The sequence below is a fragment of the Mandrillus leucophaeus genome, unplaced genomic scaffold (genome assembly GCF_000951045.1).
Source record: "Mandrillus leucophaeus isolate KB7577 unplaced genomic scaffold, Mleu.le_1.0 Scaffold461, whole genome shotgun sequence".
NCBI lineage: Eukaryota > Metazoa > Chordata > Mammalia > Primates > Cercopithecidae > Mandrillus > Mandrillus leucophaeus.
The window spans coordinates 2,238,037-2,257,385 of NW_012104932.1; the positions used below are offsets into that span (position 1 = coordinate 2,238,037).

General features: G+C 35.7%; 2 protein-coding genes and 1 pseudogene across 8 annotated transcripts in view; 1 reads left to right on the forward strand and 2 right to left on the reverse strand.

Annotated features, from left to right (window-relative positions):
• LRMP (lymphoid-restricted membrane protein) overlaps window positions 1-18,070 on the forward strand; it is a 93,011-nt gene extending 74,941 nt beyond the window's left edge. For all 4 annotated transcript variants that reach the window (XM_011994792.1, XM_011994793.1, XM_011994796.1 and 1 more), the window contains 8 exons: window positions 6,570-6,704; window positions 10,875-11,022; window positions 11,898-11,941; window positions 13,523-13,585; window positions 13,692-13,741; window positions 14,043-14,144; window positions 16,687-16,794; window positions 17,564-18,070. In XM_011994792.1, the coding sequence (XP_011850182.1) occupies window positions 6,570-6,704; window positions 10,875-11,022; window positions 11,898-11,941; window positions 13,523-13,585; window positions 13,692-13,741; window positions 14,043-14,144; window positions 16,687-16,794; window positions 17,564-17,807 (894 nt within the window). In that variant the 3' untranslated portion in view covers window positions 17,808-18,070. The remainder of the gene's footprint in view (window positions 1-6,569; window positions 6,705-10,874; window positions 11,023-11,897; window positions 11,942-13,522; window positions 13,586-13,691; window positions 13,742-14,042; window positions 14,145-16,686; window positions 16,795-17,563) is intronic.
• Window positions 2,271-3,470, reverse strand: LOC105550010 (annotated as a pseudogene).
• The window catches only part of CASC1 (cancer susceptibility candidate 1), a 101,874-nt gene continuing 100,548 nt past the window's right edge, over window positions 18,024-19,349 (reverse strand). For all 4 annotated transcript variants that reach the window (XM_011994789.1, XM_011994790.1, XM_011994791.1 and 1 more), the window contains one exon: window positions 18,024-18,557. In XM_011994789.1, the coding sequence (XP_011850179.1) occupies window positions 18,282-18,557 (276 nt within the window). In that variant the 3' untranslated portion in view covers window positions 18,024-18,281. The remainder of the gene's footprint in view (window positions 18,558-19,349) is intronic.

The window sequence follows — 19,349 nt, forward strand, 5'->3', positions numbered from 1 at the left end:
AAAAAAAAAAAAAAAAAAAATTAGCCAGATGCGGTGGTGCGCACCTGTAGTCCCAGCTACTTGGGAGGCTGAGGCAGGAGGATCATTTGAGCCCAGGAGTTGGAGATTGCAGGGAGCTATAATCACACCATTGCCTACCAGCTTGGGTGACAAAGTGAGACCCTGTCTCAAAAACAAAACAAAAAACACCCACAGAAAACATCTGGTCATATTTTTAATAACACTTTCGTAAGTACATAAGAAATTACTTGTATGACCCAAACCGGTACCAGGTACCAAGCTCTGCCTGACCCAAATGTGAATCATAGAAAGTAAAAAAGCAGGACCAGGCTGAAATAAAAGTTTCACTAATAAGAGTATCAGCAATAAAATGAAAAATGTCTTTTTAAAGCAGGTTGCATGAGTCATCTGCCTTTTCTCTGGATTTTCAAATTTCAGGCAGAAGAGGAATCATGCAGAAAACTGAGCAATAGGAAATAATATCAATTTTAAGCTTCAAAGAAGAGAATCGAGTTTATTTCCATTTATGATTAACTGAGGAAAGGGAATGGTAACTGATTCAGTCTTGCAGATGATGGGCAAGCCTGCTGTAGGGTACTGAGAGAAGAATGGGGGTGCATAGGAGTGTAACAACTACTGTTATCCTTCCATATAGTGAAGTTACCATACATTTAGAGATGAGCTGGAAAATTAGTAGGCTTAGTTTTGGATGAAGGACATTAAAATTCAGAAACCATGGGAAAGAATCATGTTATTTTTTACTGTGATAAAATATGTAACATAAAATTTATCATTTTGAACATCTTCAAGTGCACAGTTCAATGTAAGTTTATTTACATTGTTGCAAAACAGATCTTGAAACTCTGTACCTGTTCATTTCCCTTTTCCTCCTTACCCCATCCCCTGGCAACCATTATCCTACTGACTCTATGAATTTGACTACTTTAGGGACTCATACATTACTTGTCTTTTGTAACTGGCTCATTTCACTTAGTATAATGTCTTCAAGGCTTATCCATATTATAGCATGTGAGTGGATTTCCTTCTTTTTAAAAGCTCAGTAAAATTCTCTTGTAGCTATCAATTTTTGCTTATCTATTCATCCATTGATGGGCATTTGGGTTGCATCCACTTCTTGGCTATTGTGAATAGTGCTGTTAGAAACATAGGTGTGTAAATATCTCTTGGAGACCCTTGGAGACCTTGCTTATAGTTCTTTTGAGTATATCTGGACTCAGGAGTGGGCTTGCTAGGTCATATAGTATTTCTATTTTTAATTTTTTAGAAACCACTATACTGTTTTTCATAGCAGCTCTATCATTTTAGATTGTTACCAACAAGTGCACAAAGGTTCCGGTTTCTCCACATCTTCACCAACACTTGTTATTTTCTGTTTGATTTTATGATAGCCACCCTAATGGGTGTGAAGTGGTATCTTATTGTGGTGTGGTTTATATTTCTCTAATGGATAATGATATTGTGCATCTTTTTATGTGCTTGTTGGCCATTTGTATATCATCTTTGGAAAAATATCTATTAAAGTCCCTTTCTGTTTTCTTTGCAGAAAAAAAAATGTATTTATAAAAGTACAGTTTCAGGGCTGGGCACGGTGGCTCACTCCTATAATCCCAGCACTTCAGGAGACTGAGGTGGGCAGATCACCTGAGGTCGGGAGTTTGACACTAGCCTGGCCAACATGGTGAAACCCTGTCTCTATTAAAAATACAAAAATTAACTTGGCCTGGGCGCAGTGGCTCACGCCTGTAATCCCAACACTTTGGGAGGCCAAGGCGGGCAGATCATCTGAGGTCAGGAGTTTGAGACCAGCCTGGCCAACATGGTGAAACACTGTCTTTACTAAAAATACAAAAATTAGCCAGGCGTGATGGAGGGCGCCTGTAGTTCCAGCTACTCGGGAGGCTGAGGCAGGAGAATCACTTGAATCTGGGAGGCAGAGGTTGCAGTCAGCTGAGATCACACCACTGTACTCAACCTGGGCAATAAGAGTGAAACTGCGTCTTAAAAAAGAAAATTAACTTGGCATGATGGCACACACCTATAATCTCAGCTACTTGGGAGGCCGAGACAGGAGAATCGCTTGAACTCAGGAGGTGGAGGTTGCAGTGAGCCGAGATCGTGCCATTGCACTCCAGCCTGGGTGACAGAGCAAGACTGTATCTCAAAAAAAAAAAAAAAAGGTACAGTTTTAGAAGGTAACACAGTAGCATAAAAGTAATCTTTCTAGAGGCATATTTTAGTAGACTGGTCTCTCATTCCTGGTGGAGGAACTTCTCTCATTGATGGTTGATATTTTACAGATGGTTTTCAGCTCCCAAAAGTGTTCCTGCTTTAAATAACACCTGGAAGGCTGGATGAATCATGTGTTTCCTTTACGTTTGGTTCTTTCTCCTGAACATCTGAATACTTCTGATGAAGTTGTTTTGAATTAAATAAGAAATAGCTGCATTCCTAAGGGAAGACTGTTCTCTCCTTATGTTCATAATATTTTGTTTGTAGTTGCTTCATTTGGTGGCTCTAACCAAAGCAGTTCATCCTGGACATCAGTCAAACACTGCCATTTCTTTTTGATATCTGAAATTACCTTAGCATTCTTCTTTTTCAGATTTTTCAATATCTGGACTTTTTAAACATTTTGTTGAGTTCTTATTTACTATTAAAATAAAATTTATTGATGGCTTTCTTACACATTTTAGATTCTATTCTATGTTTATACTGGACGAGGGTTTTCTCAAATGCAGGCAAAACAATATTCAATTCCATGATGTTGGTTTTCTTTCCTTCTAGACACTAAATATGCACAATGTTGGAAATATCTGAGACTATGGCTTCACTTCTTGATACCTTCCTTTTGCCATAAGATGTATTCCCTTTTTTTCTGAGTTTTTGCTTGACTTTCTGTTGTCACTGTGTCTTTTTCAACAGATGGCTGGGCACTAATGGGTCCTATCTTTTTGGAAGTGACTGAGTCAGCTGGTTTCTCTGAAAGGTCTGAAGATGCTGCAGTTGGAATAGCCTTGTGTTGTTGGGTCCTTATTTTCTCCACTGATTTAACTTTTCTTCTCACATCACTTTCTTCAGTGCTTTCAGACTCATTGCTAATGGGTTTGAGTTTTCTTCCTGGCGTTTTTGCACTCATTTTTGCAGATTCATTTTCACTTCCTTCATTTTCAGAAGTGCTTGAGCTTCTTTTTGCTTCTTTTCCTAGAGGAGTTGAAGTGATAGATAATCCATAATATTTGGAGAATTCTTCATTGGCATACATAGATGAGCTGTGTAAAGAAGGATCAAAGGTTTCATAAGGTTCTTCATCTTTCTTATTTTCAACAAGCCTGCCAATTCTTCAGACGGCAGAATTACATAGGAAAATCAAACACATTGGTAGGCTTGCACTTTTGACAAGCTTTATCTTTCATAGAATGTGTTCTTCATAAAATGTTCTTGAATATCATGGACCTGCATGCCCAGGAGGCTGTACTCAATGTGGCAGGGCCTTCAGGCCACTCTCTTTCCATTTTTTAATTGAGTTATTTGGATTTTTAATTGTTGAGTTGCAGAAGTTCTTTATATATTGTGGCTATTAACCCATAACTTATCAGTTGTATGGTTTGAAAATATTTTCTCCCATTCTATAGGTTGCCTTTTCTGTTGACTGGGTCCTTTGATGCATAAAGACTTTTAAATCTGATGTAGTTTCATTCGTCTATTTTCATTTTTGTTATCTGTGCTCTTGGTGTTATATCCAAGAAATCATTGCCAAAACCAATGTCCTGAAACTTTTCCCTTATGTTCTCTTCTAGAAGTTTTCTAGTTTGGGGTCTTACTTTTAGGTATTTAATCCATTTTTAGTTTTTATATATGATGTAAGGTAAGGGTCCAACTTCATTCTTTTGTATGTGGATATTGAGTTTTCTCAGCAATATTTTGTTGAAGAGACCATCCTTTCCTCATTGTGCATTCTTGGCACCCTGGTTGAAGATCATTTCATATACATTTATTTCTGGGCTTTTAATTCTATTCCATTGGTCTATATGTCTGTTTTTATGCCAGTACCACACTGTTTAATTATTGTAGCATTGTAATATGTTTTAAAATTAGGAAGCATGAGCCCTCTTCCTTTTTCTTTTTCGAAAGTGTTTTGGCTATTGGAGTCCCTTTAGATTCCATATGAATTTTGGGATAAATTTTTCTATTTCTGCAAAAAAAAAAAAAAAATGCCATTGAGATTTTGATAGAGACACCCTTGAATCTGTATATCACTTTGGGTAGTATAGATATCTTAACAAAATTAGGTCTACCAACCCTTGAACACAAGATGTATTTCCATTTATTTATGTCTTCTTTAATTTTTTTCAGCAATGTTTTGTGGTTTTCAGTGTACAGCTCTTTTATCTCCTTTGTTAGGTTTATTCCTTAGTATTTTATTCATTTTGATGCTATTGTAAAGGGAATTTTTTTTCTTGATTTCCTTTTTGGAAATTGTTAGTGTGTAGAAAGACAACTAATTTTTTGTGTTAATTGTGTACCCTACAATTTTGTTGGATGTGTGTATTAGTTCTAACAGATTTTTTGGTGGAATTTTTAGTGTTTACTATGTATGAGATCATATCATCTACAAACAGAAATAATTTTACTTCTTCCTTTCTGATTTGGATAACGTTTCATTATTTTCCTTGCCTAATTGTTCTGGCTAGAACTTTTGAATAATAGTTGTACTATGTTGAATAATAGTGGTGACAGTGGGCATCTTCACCTTGTTCCTGACTTTAAGGAATAAGCTTTCAGTCTTTCACCACTGAGTATAATTGTAGTGGGGTTTTCATATATAACTTTTATTAGGTTAAGGAAATTTTCTTTTATTTCTAGTTTTCTTAATTAGCACTTCAATGACATAGTAAAAATAATCTGTGTGGTTTTTCACACCTTTTTGTTAGTATTCCTAGTTTTTGTTTTTTAATCAGAAAAGTGTGTTCAATCTTATCACATGCTTTTTCTGCATCAGTTGAAATGACCATATGGCTTTTGTCCCCCTTTTTGTTAATGTGGTATATTATATTGATTGATTTTCATATGTTAAATCACCCTTATAATATAGAAATAAACCCTACTTGTACATAATGTATAATCCTTTTTATGTGCTGTTGAATTCACTCTACTAGTATTTTGTTGAGAATGTTTACGTTAATATTTATCAGAGATACTGGTCTGTAGTTTTTTTTTCTTTAATGTCTTTTTCCGGCTTTGGCATTAAGGTAATGTGGACTTCATGGAATGAGCTTGGAAGTATTCCTCTTCAATTTTTGGGAAGAGTTTTATGAAGACTGGCATTAATTCTTTAAATGTTTGGTAGAATTCCCTAGTGAAGCCATTCAGCCATGGATTTTCTTTTTGGGTGATGTTTGATTACTGATTCAATCTTCTTTCTAGTTATGGGCCTGTTCAGATTCTCTATTTCTTCACGGCTTAATCCTGGTTGACCATACTCTGTTTTGCTAACAATTAATATCTGCTCTTTCCTTCCCAACTGGAGGTGGTGGTTTAAACCACTTAAGAAACTGCAGTCTGACAATTGCCATTCTAGTTGGTTAGCAACTCTCTGACTACAACTTATCCATATCTGTCTGTTTCAAAAGTGGCTGTCCTTCATTGAGCACCAAATGTGCAACAAGCAGTTAGCATCTCTTACCTCTCATATGACAGTATTCCTGGAGAGGATATGTGACTGTCCCGATCGGACAGATGAGGAAACAGCAAATCAGAAAGGTTGAATTTTTTTTTAACATTTCTAAAATTATGATGCAATTTATAGTTGGTGGTGCCTAATGGTTTTATTGACAGCCTTTTCTTTCTTAATGATATACAAAATCATGGTGTCTCTTATAATTCATGTTGTTTTAGATTTGGGAAAGTTTTAGAAACTTGCTCACAATCACATAGGTAATGAGCAGTGTCATGTCTGCTTCCAAATCTGTTATTCACTTAATCCTGTCTGTACTCTGGTGAGAAGGATGTTCATCAGGAAGGGCATCGTATTGTGTAAAGGGCACAGGATTGAGAGGAAAATTCATAAGGCAATGAATGCATATTCACCTAGCCATCCCAATCATACTTTATCATTCATGGAAGAACAAGCATCGTTGTCAGGGACATTGTTAATTCCAGTATGTTTGGTTACGTTTCTTAAAATTCCAACCTATGCTCCTTATATGATATTCACCTCTTTTATAAGCATAATCTCTTTACCATTGTCAATTAATTGTAGCCCATCCTATTAGCTGTAGAAAGAAAGATGTGGCAAATTTGGGAAGTAAAGAAAAAAGGGATCAAGAATAGACATGAAAGATTTGTGATCACCTGCATATATCTACCCAGTACCCAACATAGATAATAATATATCAGTATCATTCATGATTGGCCTTTGCTGCTGCTTTTCATCTTCCACCAAAATAATTGAGATTAGAATGTCATCCACATTTGCAACTTAGTCAGTGTTAGAATCACTCGCTGAATGCTTGTTTTGGATATCTTTTAATATGCTGTTTTCTGTACAGTCTTTAACATCTCTGTGTGAAGATGACAACCAGGCACAGGAAATCATTAAGAAGCTGGAGAAGAGTATAAAGTTTCTTAGCCAGTGCACAGCACGAGTGGCCAGTAGGGCTGAGATGTTGGGAGCCATCAATCAGGTAACCTGTCTTCATTTCTCTGGTTAGAATGAAATTACAAAAAAGACTCATTTTTCCTGAGACTATGGATTTCTCATTTCTAGGAATAAGTTTTAAAAATACTTTTGTTGTATAAGACATATGTGTTTAATATAGAAAGAAATGGAATGTACAAATAAAAAATGTAAAAAAAATCTAATAACACGAGCCAGTGACAATCATAAAAATTTTGTGATATATTCTTCAAGATGTATAGTGTTATATATAGTGTTTATAATCCCTTATATAGTATTATAATCTGCTTTTTATTCATCATATAACATAGGTAACTTTCTGTGTGATATAAATATATACGCACATATCACCATTTTATGGTATTCTACTGGTTGAGTAGACATAAATTATTTAACCAATTCTTTGTATTCAATCATTTCAGGATGTTCTTGATATTTTTCTGATATAAACAATATTACAGTAAATATCCTTGTATATGCATCTGTGTGTACTTGTCCTTAGAGAAGTAGAATTCCAAAATTCCTTTGTCGGCAAACCTGGGGAGGTATGAATTTTTAAAATCTATACCTAAGCAGACTTGTTAAAATATATTTTCTTAAGGAGAAATTTAATTGTGGTGGTAATTTTAGTTTGATCATTTGTTATACATTTTTACAACTTAGCTCCTTTTTAACCCCTCACTAGAGAATACTGTTATTCTTTGTTTCATTTTTACTAAAGTTATATATGCACATAGTTTTTTAAAAGGTCAATCAGCTCTATAAGCCTTACTAATTTTGTATGATCCAGAGAAACAACTTTCAACTCTTTTGTCTTATTTGTTTTGTATTTGCATTCACATTTTTAAATAACATGCTCATGAGTCATTTAGTGATTTATTTTCAGTTTTAGGTATTATCTGTTGCTCTTCTACTATGAAGATATTTAGTTCTTGTATCAATCTCTGGCCCCTCACACCTTTTCACTGTCCCTCACGCTACTGTTGGCCACTCTGCTTTCCTGGCCAAGCTTATACTCCACAGTTAAACATAGTTTTCACTACCTTGCACAACCCCTCAACACTTTTCCCTTTCTTGCTTTGTCTTACTCATTTGGCGAATCTGCAAGTAAATCTGCTTCTCCCTCTCATGCCTGCAGAGCTGGAAAATGTCACATTCCCATGCTGACCTGTTTCTCTTTGAATTCATTATCACCAGCCTCAAGTGGGTCCGTGGGGCTTCCCCTCAATCACCCTCCTTCTCTCTTAAACATCAGTTTCCCAGCCTTTCCTTTCTCCTCAAACCACTCTCATGTCTTTCCCCATATTCTCTCTCAAACACAGGTAATGACTTTGCTTCCAACCTCACTGAGGAAACTGGGACAATCAAAGGAAACTGCTGCAAAGCCTCCTGGCGTGTGATCCCTTACACACTCCCTTGCTCTTGTTCCTGAAGATGCATTGTCTCTAACCCTATCCCCTCTGTAGATGAGAGCCTTCCCCAGTAATTTACTCAGAGTCATGGGACCAAATTCTCCTGACTTTTCTTCTTTTACATTTTCTCCACTCTACTGAACCATTTCTATCAGCACACAAATGATATGTTGTTTTCTAGATGGGAATAATAACACAAAACAAACACAAACAAAGTAACCTTTCATCCTTTCTTTTCTGGCCACCACCCTGTTTCTCTGCTCCCATTTACAGCAAACCTCGACAGAATGGTACTCACTGTGTTCAGTCTTCCTCCTCCCATATTCTCTCAAACCAATCTAAATCAGCCTTTTGCTTCCACAAAGCAGATTTTTCCAAGGTCATTAGTGACCTCCACATTATGAAATTCAGTTTCTCAGTCCTCATCTGGCATGGCTGATGTCTTCCTCTTCCTGGAAACGCTTTCCTCACTTAACTTCCAGACATCACGCCCCCTGGCTTCTCTGTACATCACGCACTGCTCCTTCCGGGCTTCCTGCAGTCCTACCCCTTCTCCCGGACCTCTGAATACTGAAGAGCCGCGGGACTCCACTCGTGCGCATCTGATCTCCATGTGCACGCCATCCCCCTGTGATCCCATGCAGTCACCTGAGGACTCTCAAATTCTTATGTTTAGCCTAATCCACTCCCCTGAGCTCCAGACCAGGGTATGCTACTGCTGACTCAACAATCCCACTTGGATGTTTTATCACCTCAAACCTAACATTCAAAACTGAAGTGTTCATGGTCCCCCCGCCAAATCTTACCCCATGCATAAGTTCCTTACTTCACTCAAGGGCAGCTCTGTCCTTTTAGTTGCTCAGGCCAAAATAGGGGCAGAGGGAGTTGGAGTAACTCTCAACACCTTTCTCTCTCACTTCACATTAAATCCTACAGAAACCCTATTGGCTGAATTGTCAGAATATATTCAGAATTCAACCACTTATTTCCCTTTCGACTGTTACCATCTTGATCTAAGCCTCCATTCTATTTTGTCCAGATTAATGCAATAGGTTCCTATATGGTCTCCCTGCTTCCATCCAATTCCAATCCCTCCTCCCAACATAGTCTGTTCTTAATAAAGGAGCCACAGTAATCCTTTTAAAACTTAGATTGTGTTACTTTTTGGTTCAGTGTCCTAAAGGTCCTCACTTTACTTGGAGTAAAACCCAATGTCTTACTGTGGTTTGAAAGGATGTGTGGCCAGGTGCAGTGGCTCACGCCTGTAATCCCAGCACTTTTGGGGGCTAAGGCGGGCAGATCACGAGGTTAGGAGTTTGAGACCAGCCTGGCCAACATGGCAAAACCTCATCTACTAAAAATACAAAAATTAGCCAGGCGTGGTGGCACGTGCCTGTAATCTCAGCTACTCGGGAGACTGAGGCAGGAGAATTGCTGGAACTTGGGAGGCAGAGGTTGCAGTGAGCCAAGATTGTGCCATTGCATGCCAGCCTGGGCAACAAAAGCAAAACTGTCTGGAAAAAAAAAAAAAAAAGGGCAAAAGACTTCAGTAGACATTTCTTCAAAGAAGATATACAAATGGTCAATAAGCAGGTAAAAAGATGCTTATATGTATTCGGAAAATGCAAATCAAAACCACAATGAGATGCCACTTCACACCCACTAGGATGTCTATTGTGAAAGAAGAAAGGAAGGAAGGTGGGAAGGAAGGAAGTAAGGAGGGAGGGAGGAAGCAAAGAAGGAATAGCGTTGGTGAGGGTGTGGGGAGACTGCAAACACTGTACGTTGCTGGGAGATGTGAAATGGTTCAGCCACTGTGGAAAACAGTTTGGTGGATCCTTAAAAGTTAAACATAGAATATGTTTACTAATAATATGTTTAAAAGTTTAAGAATATAGTTAAAAGTTAAACATATTAGTTTTGTTTAACTTTCAACTAATATGTTTACCTTTTAATATGACTCAGCAATTCCATTCCTAGATGTATACCCAAAAGAATTAAAAACAGACACTCAGATACTTGTACACAAATATTCATAGGACTATTAACATTCAAATGTTTCACTGGGGGGTACTCCTAATGTCATTAGTTATAGGACTTTTATCTTAGAATATTAGAATCCCCAGAGAAAAACCGTCCAACTGCCTGCCTTGAGGGTGTAACTCTGGCTGCCAGTGTTTGGAAGCTGGAAGGAGGAATAAGGCTGGATCTCAATATTCAATATGCATATAGATTTTTGCTTAAATCTATTGTTTTCAGCATGATTGATCCATCATCAGCTATCTGTTCTTTCCCAGTCCACGAACCTCAAGTCAACTCTCTCTAGATATCCACCTGTATACAGTCTTTCACCAAAATAGTGGGGAAAATTGCTCTGCTGGTCAGAGCAAGGAAGGGGATCTCTGGACCTAATTTTTTTTTTTTTTTAAACACAGACTTTCAACTATTTCTTCTGTTCACACACCCACCTTCAACCTTACTGAGGTGCAATGTAGATTGCTTCTAGGCTTTTCTTATTGCCTTTTTTAGGGTTCAGCTTTTCCAGGTCTTAGTCATTTGCCACTAGTCCTTCTATCCAGCTTTCAAAGTCTTGTTGTCATATTCTGTTCTGTTTGCCCCTGTAGATGCATGTCTTTTTTTAAAAAAACCATTTATTGCCATTTTAATGGGATTTAGGAATGGAGTGAAGGTAAATGTGTTTAATTGCCATCTTTTAATTCAGAGGAGTATTTTCAATGTAAATGTGCTTGTTTTTCTCCTGCTAGGAAAGCCGGGTCAGTAAAGCAGTTGAAGTGATGATTCAGCACGTAGAAAACTTGAAGAGGATGTATGCCAAAGAGCATGCTGAATTAGAAGAACTGAAACAGGTTCTTCTGCAGAATGAAAGGTCTTTCAATCCTCTTGAAGATGATGGTAATAAAAGTTTATGAAAATAGTATGAGTTGTGTTTTTCTACGTTCTCCTCTTTTTTGCTAAGTCTTATTATGACTTTAGTATAATAAAACTCTTAGGCTAAGTTTATATTAGAAAAATCACTCATTCTTGTTATTTATATAGCTAAAAGTAAGGTGTCAGAAAACAGGTTGGGGCACATGAAGGATTCTTTGGTAACGACACCAAAAATTTATTAACTCAATTTAGATTACTGAGATGACAGAATATATTTAATCCAACTTATGAAGTTGACCTTAGTGTTCCCCTATTTAGAATACATTCGGATTTTTCCACATGTAAAAAGTAAGGAGAAATAACTGAAATGGGTGCTGCCATTAGCAATGGTTTTGATTCCTCACGGAAGGAATGACCCTGGCACAGTAAGCTGATTGATGAACTGGAAAAGAGAGAAACATATGAGGCCATGGGGAATAACATATGGTTTCTATAAATCTTACAATAGTTTTATTTAACATAAGCAATATGAACTTTTCTGAGCAGAATTCTTATTTCGAGAATCTGTTCCCTGTTCTAGAACAGTAACCTTATTTGATACTCTTCTGAACTGTACTTTTGGATTCCTTTCTCCAGCAGACGCACATGTGGTGCCTACCCTGTGCTAGCTAGGCATTGTGGACACCACAGTGACACAGAGGACTGTATTACATTGCTTAAGATTGTAATTGTTATGAAGCATTAAATGAATGATAAACAGATATTTATATTGCTCGGTAGTCTCTAAAGTCTTAATAAATATTTTCTGAATTTTGCTTTACCTTTAAAGAATTAAAACATTGCTTTAACATAAATGGCATGTGTAATAGCTAAAACGTGTCCATTGTTTTTCCTTTCAGATGACTGCCAAATTAAAAAGCGTTCAGCTTCTCTAAACTCCAAGGTAATTAGCAATTCACTTAACAAATGTCTAGCAAACACTTGTAAGATGGTTTTAAAATGTTATTCGAAGCTTCAGGCCTTTATATGTAAATAACCAAATAGTGATTTTAATTCATATAGATGTATTTGTTTATCTAAGTATGCTTTTATACTCTCTGCTATATTTCTGTATCAATTAAGTGTGCCTGGCAGCATGAAGAAAGTCAGTATAACAATGGTTTCTCTCTGTTTTGCAAAACTGAAATTGGAAGTGGGTAACCCAACAATGGCACAGCAACTTCACAAGATCCTGAGGGACCAGCCTCCTTCTTTCTTGCTGCCTCACTACCCTCAACCCTTGGCTTCTGCCTCAGGGTCTAAAATGGCTACTTCAGATCCAGGCACCAAGCCCCCATCATTACATCATCTCATTCCAAGAAAAAAAAAAGAAGCAATGACAAGTGTTCCCTCTCCCTGTAAAGACACTCCCTAGAAGTCCAAAATAACATTTCTCCTTCCATTCTTTGTTGCGAATGAGACTGGAAAATACAGTTTGTATTTGGGAGGCTTATTACTAAGAAGGAAGAATGTGATACTAAAGGTCACCAGCAGGTTTTGCCACAGTGTAAAAATGAGGGTTTCATAGATATACAGAATTTTTCAATAAGTGATTTTAAAATCATTCCATACAAATCCCTCTTTTTCAGACGAGGCAAGAGAAACACAGAAGTTAAGTGATCAGTTATGATCATGTATTGGTAGGAGCATGATTAGAAACCAAGTTTCCTGGGCCACGATTTCATATTCTTGATGCTCAACTAACCTATGAAATTAAATTAGGGATGATGGTTTAAGAAAATGATTCACATGGAACCCCTTTAGTTTATTTATTACATTTTTAAAAATTTTGTATCCTGATGTACTTATTTAAACCTTAAGAACCACATAATACTTTTCTGTACATAATGCTTTTCTGTACAAATCTCAAGAAACACATTCATTCATTAAAACATCATGACAATCCTTAAATGTGTTAAATGGAAAAAATGAAACTATGAACAAAAAAGCTATACATGTAGGTGCATATTTATCTCCTCTTGAGTTGGGAGAAATCTTTCTAAGCATAGAAGCAATGGTGGCAAAAGAGAAGAACAGATTTGGCTGGATTAACAATAAAACATTTCTGCCAGAAATATGAAAATTCAATTTAGACAAAATTCAATATAAACAAAATTAATATAGACAAAGGTGGTAAACATAAACAGGTGGTTCTCAGAGAAGATAAACACATGATTATTTAACGTAAAAAAGCAACGTTCAATGTTACTAGAAGTCAAATAATTGCAAACCCAAACAAGAAATCTTATATTTGTTTGATTGGCATAAATTATAATAATCCAACATTGAGTTAGGTGGAATATAAACTGGTAAAATAGTTCTGGAAGACAATTTGGCCACAGGAGGATCCTATAAGATATGTCTACTGTTTAACTCAGCAGTGGTCAAGTGCATGGATGTGCATGTGCAAGGATATTCATTGGTGCTGCATACAATGATAAATTATTGACAGTTTTCTAAATGTACACTTTCCTCCTTCTGGTAGCCACCTTCTCTTCGAAGAGTGACTATTGCCTCTTTACCCAGAAATATTGGAAATGCAGGAATGGTAAGACAATTCCTAAGTGTTCTTAGTCAAAGGTAAATTCATTTTCATATGACAGAAAATATAAACGTATATTTTATCATTTCTTTTAACATTTGAACTTCTAAAGGTGGCTGGGATGGAAAATAATGATCGATTCAGTAGGAGGTCAAGCAGTTGGTAAGTGTAATTTTATGGTTCCTCTTTGGGAATCTTACTATTTTACACTTGGGCTAAACTAAATGAGTGTTTCAATTAAGTGATATAGTAATATTTGATTTGTACAAAGTGTAAACAGAATAATTATGTAAATTGGTATATAATTATGAAGTTTTTTATCATGAAGTAGGAAATCTGTGAATGTGCCAAGAAAAAAAAATTAGGACATATAATTTTGTGTTTATTTAAGCAGTAGGAAATAAATTGATAATGGCGACAGATGTATTTGATTTGACAAGTGGCTATAATCATCTTTATTTAGGCGTATTTTGGGGTCAAAGCAGAGTGAACACCGTCCCTCATTACCTCGATTTATTAGCACCTATTCCTGGGCAGATGCTGAAGAAGAAAAATGTGAACTAAAGTAGGTGAAGCTCAGTGTGTTTATTAATCTGACATGAACTGGGACATAAACAGTGGGAATCACTTTTATTCCACGGAGATGCAATAATGCTGTATCATTAAAAAGATAATTCATTGTAAAATGCTTTTATAAACTAAAGCACAATAGAAATGTGATTTCTGAATAGTAATACATTCACTCTCATAGCTCTCAGAATGGCAAAGTTTGAGGTTTTAAGTTAGAAAAGACCCTGGAATTTGCCATATTTGTGAAGATAATTTTTTTCCTGTCCAGGTGTCTGTCCATAATGGGGAAAGGTCAATAAAGAGCCACAGAAGTAAAATGTCCATCTATTTATATATATATATATTTAAAACATGAGATATATAACGTATGTATTATATAACATATAGGCACATATGTAACATGTATGTACATCTACCATTTATGTAAATGAAGAGTAGAGGAATACTGAATTGCTATCTCTGTATCTAGCAAACTAAACAAATATACTCCTATAGTGAAAGGTAGAGGGCAAGAAGGAGGGATATGCAGAAATGCTACCTCTAAGTCCTTGGGTGACATTAGAAAAAGTGCCTAACCTTAGTTGGTCTCAGTTTTCATATCTGTTAAAGTGAGGGATCTTAAGGAGATGATTTTATGCTTATTTTATACATTTTCATGAGTGCCTACCATGTGATGAATACTCTGCTTAATTCTAAGGAATATAAAGATGAGCATGACATGGTGCAAACTTCAGATAATCTGTTTTGGTTTCTTTTCTTTTTTTTTCCCTTAAAGTCCTGGTTGCCTACTGCATGTGTTACAACTGTTTTCAGATTTAGAGTTAACATAATGAATCTTTTTTGAGCTGGTTGGGAAAAAAAAAAATCAGTTCAAGAGTCTCCTTCAAAAGATTATCTAGTTTTTGCTTTTTGTTAGTATGGTATGATTTCCACTGAGAAGTCTTTGTAAACAAAAGACTGAAACCTTGAGAATCTTATAGAAATGCAATTTATCCTGGCTTTTGGGTCTTGTTTTCTTTAAAACCTAAAGTCTATCATATTTATTTCCTATAGATGTTTGAATGAAAAAAAAAAAAGATCTTTGAGACACATTTCCCTTTGGCAATTCTCAGGGTATTATGAGCTTGAGATTTCAAAATTCAAATCCAACTCGGAACTCATCAGCAAATATAGTGGAACAATTACGTTTTGCTTAGGTGGAGGAACACCTCTTTAAATAATATGATTTGATTTAAAATGCAGTCAATCAATTGCTATTTCCCAGTTCACTGAATACTAATTTATTTTAACTAACCTTTTATTTTAACTCGTTTTACATTGAGAATATTTTCAAAAACACTTTTTAAATTATTAAGATTTTCAGAGAAAAAAATAAACTCTGATGTTACTCCACAAGTTAGCACTGATTGGAAATCATACAGAGAAAGGAATACATTCAATAATAATGAGAAAAGATTTTTACTAATGTTAAATACAATCAAATTTAAAAGGAAGAAATATGGTGCCCACATTTGTTTTATATATACACATACACACACGCACACACAGGTGTATGTACATACCCATATATAAAATATATATACCTATGAATATGTATTATACATATATAATATATACATATTTTTATACATTATATATACTATATATACACATAATATATACATATTCTATATTATAAGCTTTGAATAGTATATATTAATATGTGTACATATTATATATGTAAATGTGTATGTATATATTATATATAAATATGTCTATATATAGTATATATTTATATATACTGTACTCCAGTATAGCAACAGAGTCACTCTGTCTCTTAAAAAATATATTATACATACATTTATATATAATATATGCACACATATAAAAAATATAAATGTGTTATGTAGTATATAAAAATGAGTATAAATATGTATTATATACATATATGCATAATGTACAATATAAATGTGTATATAATCTATAAATGTGTATATAGAATATATATATATATTTTTTAAGAGACAAGAGTCTGACTCTGTTGCCTAGGCTGGGGTGCAGTGGTGCAACCATAGCTCACTACAGCCTCCAACTCCAGGGCTCAAGCAATCCCTGGAATCCTGAGATCCTTGGGAGGAGTCCCCTTCCTTGGCCTCCCAAAGTGCTGAGATTAAAGTGTTTAATAAAGTATGGTTAAACATGCATATATATATATGCATGCAGACAAAGAAATCATAGTAATAACATTGGTTAATGATGAGTGGTGAGACTAACTTCAGAATGTTCTTTTTAAATTTCCCCTTTTTGTATATACTTGGCTAATATTCTTTCTACACATTTATTATTTTTCTAAATAGAGGAACTTATTTTTAATTAAATTTCTATAAAAGGTTTACGTTATAAATCTGGTGATTTGATTTTTAGAGTTAGATATTTATCAAGTTTCCCTAAAACAGAACATTTGTCTCTTGAGTTACAGTAAGATTTACCAATATTTTATGAATAATTATAGCATATTATCCTTAGTTTCAAATATTAAAAACAATATTTATTTACAGAACTAAAGATGACTCAGAGCCACCTGGAGAAGAAATAGTAGAAAGGACAAGGAAGCCAAGTCTTTCTGAAAAGAAAAATAATCCATCAAAGTGGGATGTCTCTTCAGTGTAAGTTATCTACTTGATAAATTCTACCATTTTAGTGGAATGGGAAAGGGTGAGGCAGGGCTGACAGTATTAATCTTAACCAAATTACTAAAAGACTTACCAAATTGTTATATTTAAGATGAACAACAAACTTTGTATGTCTAGTTATCCTTGAACCTATGTTACCTATTTTGAGAGAGAGACTACATTCACATAACTTCTACTGTAATATATTGTTATAAATTATTCTATTTTATGTTAGTTATTGTTCATCTTTTACTGTGCTTAATTTATAAATTCAATTTTATTATAGGCATGTATCCATAGGAAAAAACAGTATATACTGGGTTTAGTACTATTTTCGGCTTCAGGCATCCATTGGCAGTCTTGGAGCCTATCCCACAAGAACAAAGGGGGACTACTGTACACACACATAAGTACATACACAGACATCCGCTCTACCCAGCAAAGAACATTTTGTTTCCACTGTAGGAGTATGTTGCCTTACCTTACTGAAAGAATGAGATACTTGTATGTACTTGTTAGAAGATAGGCCTACATCACGTAATTTTCAGATTCTCATCATAGCACATCATTTCTTTAATCCTAATAGTTACAAAGGGTGAGAGGCAAATTGTTTCCAAAACTAAAATGATAAATCATAATATGCAGATTAAAAGGCAGTTTTGTGGCTATGGAGGACAGATCACCTGATTGGTGGTGTTAGCAAAAGGAATGTTTCTAATGACAAATGACCAATTATCAAATTCTGTTTGTGTTTTCCTTATAGTTATGACACAATAGCTTCCTGGGCAACAAATCTCAAGTCCTCCATCAGAAAGGCTAATAAGGCCCTCTGGCTTTCTATTGCATTCATTGTACTGTTTGCAGCTTTGATGAGCTTCCTCACAGGCCGATTTTTCCAGAAGTCTGTGGATGCTGCTCCCACACAGCAAGAGGACTCATGGACGTCTCTAGAACATATCTTGTGGCCATTTACCAGACTCCGACACAATGGGCCACCACCAGTGTGACAGCAGGACATCCTAATATATGGATCTTGATTTTTAAGTTTCAGTATCTGAACTTCGTAAATTAGTAACTTTTAGCTGGGAAAGTATAGCATGAAACCAGAGGTTCTCAGAATGACTGTAAGATAGCTTACATTTCCTCTTTTTGCCTTTATCTCCCCAACTAAAATACAACAGGGAAGAAGTCTGCCTATGATCTTTGAATGAGCTTTTATTATATATTGTTTGTTAAAGTTTATTGAAATAAAGAATCATTTAAATCTTCATAGAGTGAAAGTTGAAATTCTTAACAGGCCAAGTATTCAAAGGAAAAAAAGCCATACTGTGTTTAAAATAAAACTTGAGTAGAAAATGCTGACTACAAAATTTTAATAGTTGATGTGAAATGTATTCATTCACTCATTACATTCTGTTGCAGAAATACCTGTCTTTCACCATGCTTGGTTCTTCATACTGAATACAGTTTGTAAGTGGAGGTTAGGAGTAGCTGAGCAATCTGGTAGAGAGCAGCATGTGGCACACAGAGTTGACAAACTGACAGTTGGAACTCCTGACTTTCTCCATTGCTTCTTTAGAAGCAAAATCCCTCACCATGTGATATAAAGTAGAATGAAACTCAGTTTCTTCTTTAAGCGCTTCAGAAAATGCCTCACTCTCTTCCTTGATCTTGAGTCTTTGTGCTCTGTCACCACTAAACATTAAAAGGGCCCAATTAGGATTCTCAGTACATTCTTCAGGAAGGTGTTCCCTCACCTAAAAATTAAAAAATAAAGGAAATTCAAGCAACTTGTTAATTTCTCTTCTATTCAGTATTTTGATAGCAGATTATTATTTGAAGGGCTCAATTTATCCCCTAAAATTGCAAAGGTTAAAAGAAACAGTCTATATGTTCCATTACTGGGTTTTGAAAAACCATGACACTGTTTATATTTTGGTGATTATGGAGCCTATCCACATGTATTAATTCATGCAACAAATATTTATTGAGTGCCTATCATGTGTGAGGTACTGTTCTAAGTGCTGGGGATATAACAGGAAAAGAAAACACAGAAAACATACAGACATACAACATATATAAATAACAACTGCAACAACAAAGCCCGGCCCTCAAGGAGCTTATATTTGAGTCGGGGGGAAACACACAATAAAAAACAGAAATAAATATGGTGGCCTGTTTAGGCCAAAACATTCATCAGTCAGCTTTTAGAATTTGATACAGTTACTGCTACCTGATAACAAGGCATCAGGAAGTTAAGTTGGAGGACTAACCCTCTCAGAGGAGAGGGCCTGTAAGTCACGGATATATTCATGTTAAAAGCTTCCATTTGTTCTTTTTTTTAAAGAGATGGGGGTCTCACTCTGTTGTTCAGGCTGGGGTGCAGTGGTGTGATCATAGCTCACTTCAGCCTCAAATTCCTGGGCTCAAGCGATCCTTCTACCTCAGCCTCCCAAGTGGCTGGGATTACAGGTGTGAGCCACTGCACCCGGCAAGGCTTCCATTTGTTCTTGAGTCAATTTGTAAAGAGATACAAGGACTCTGGCCTG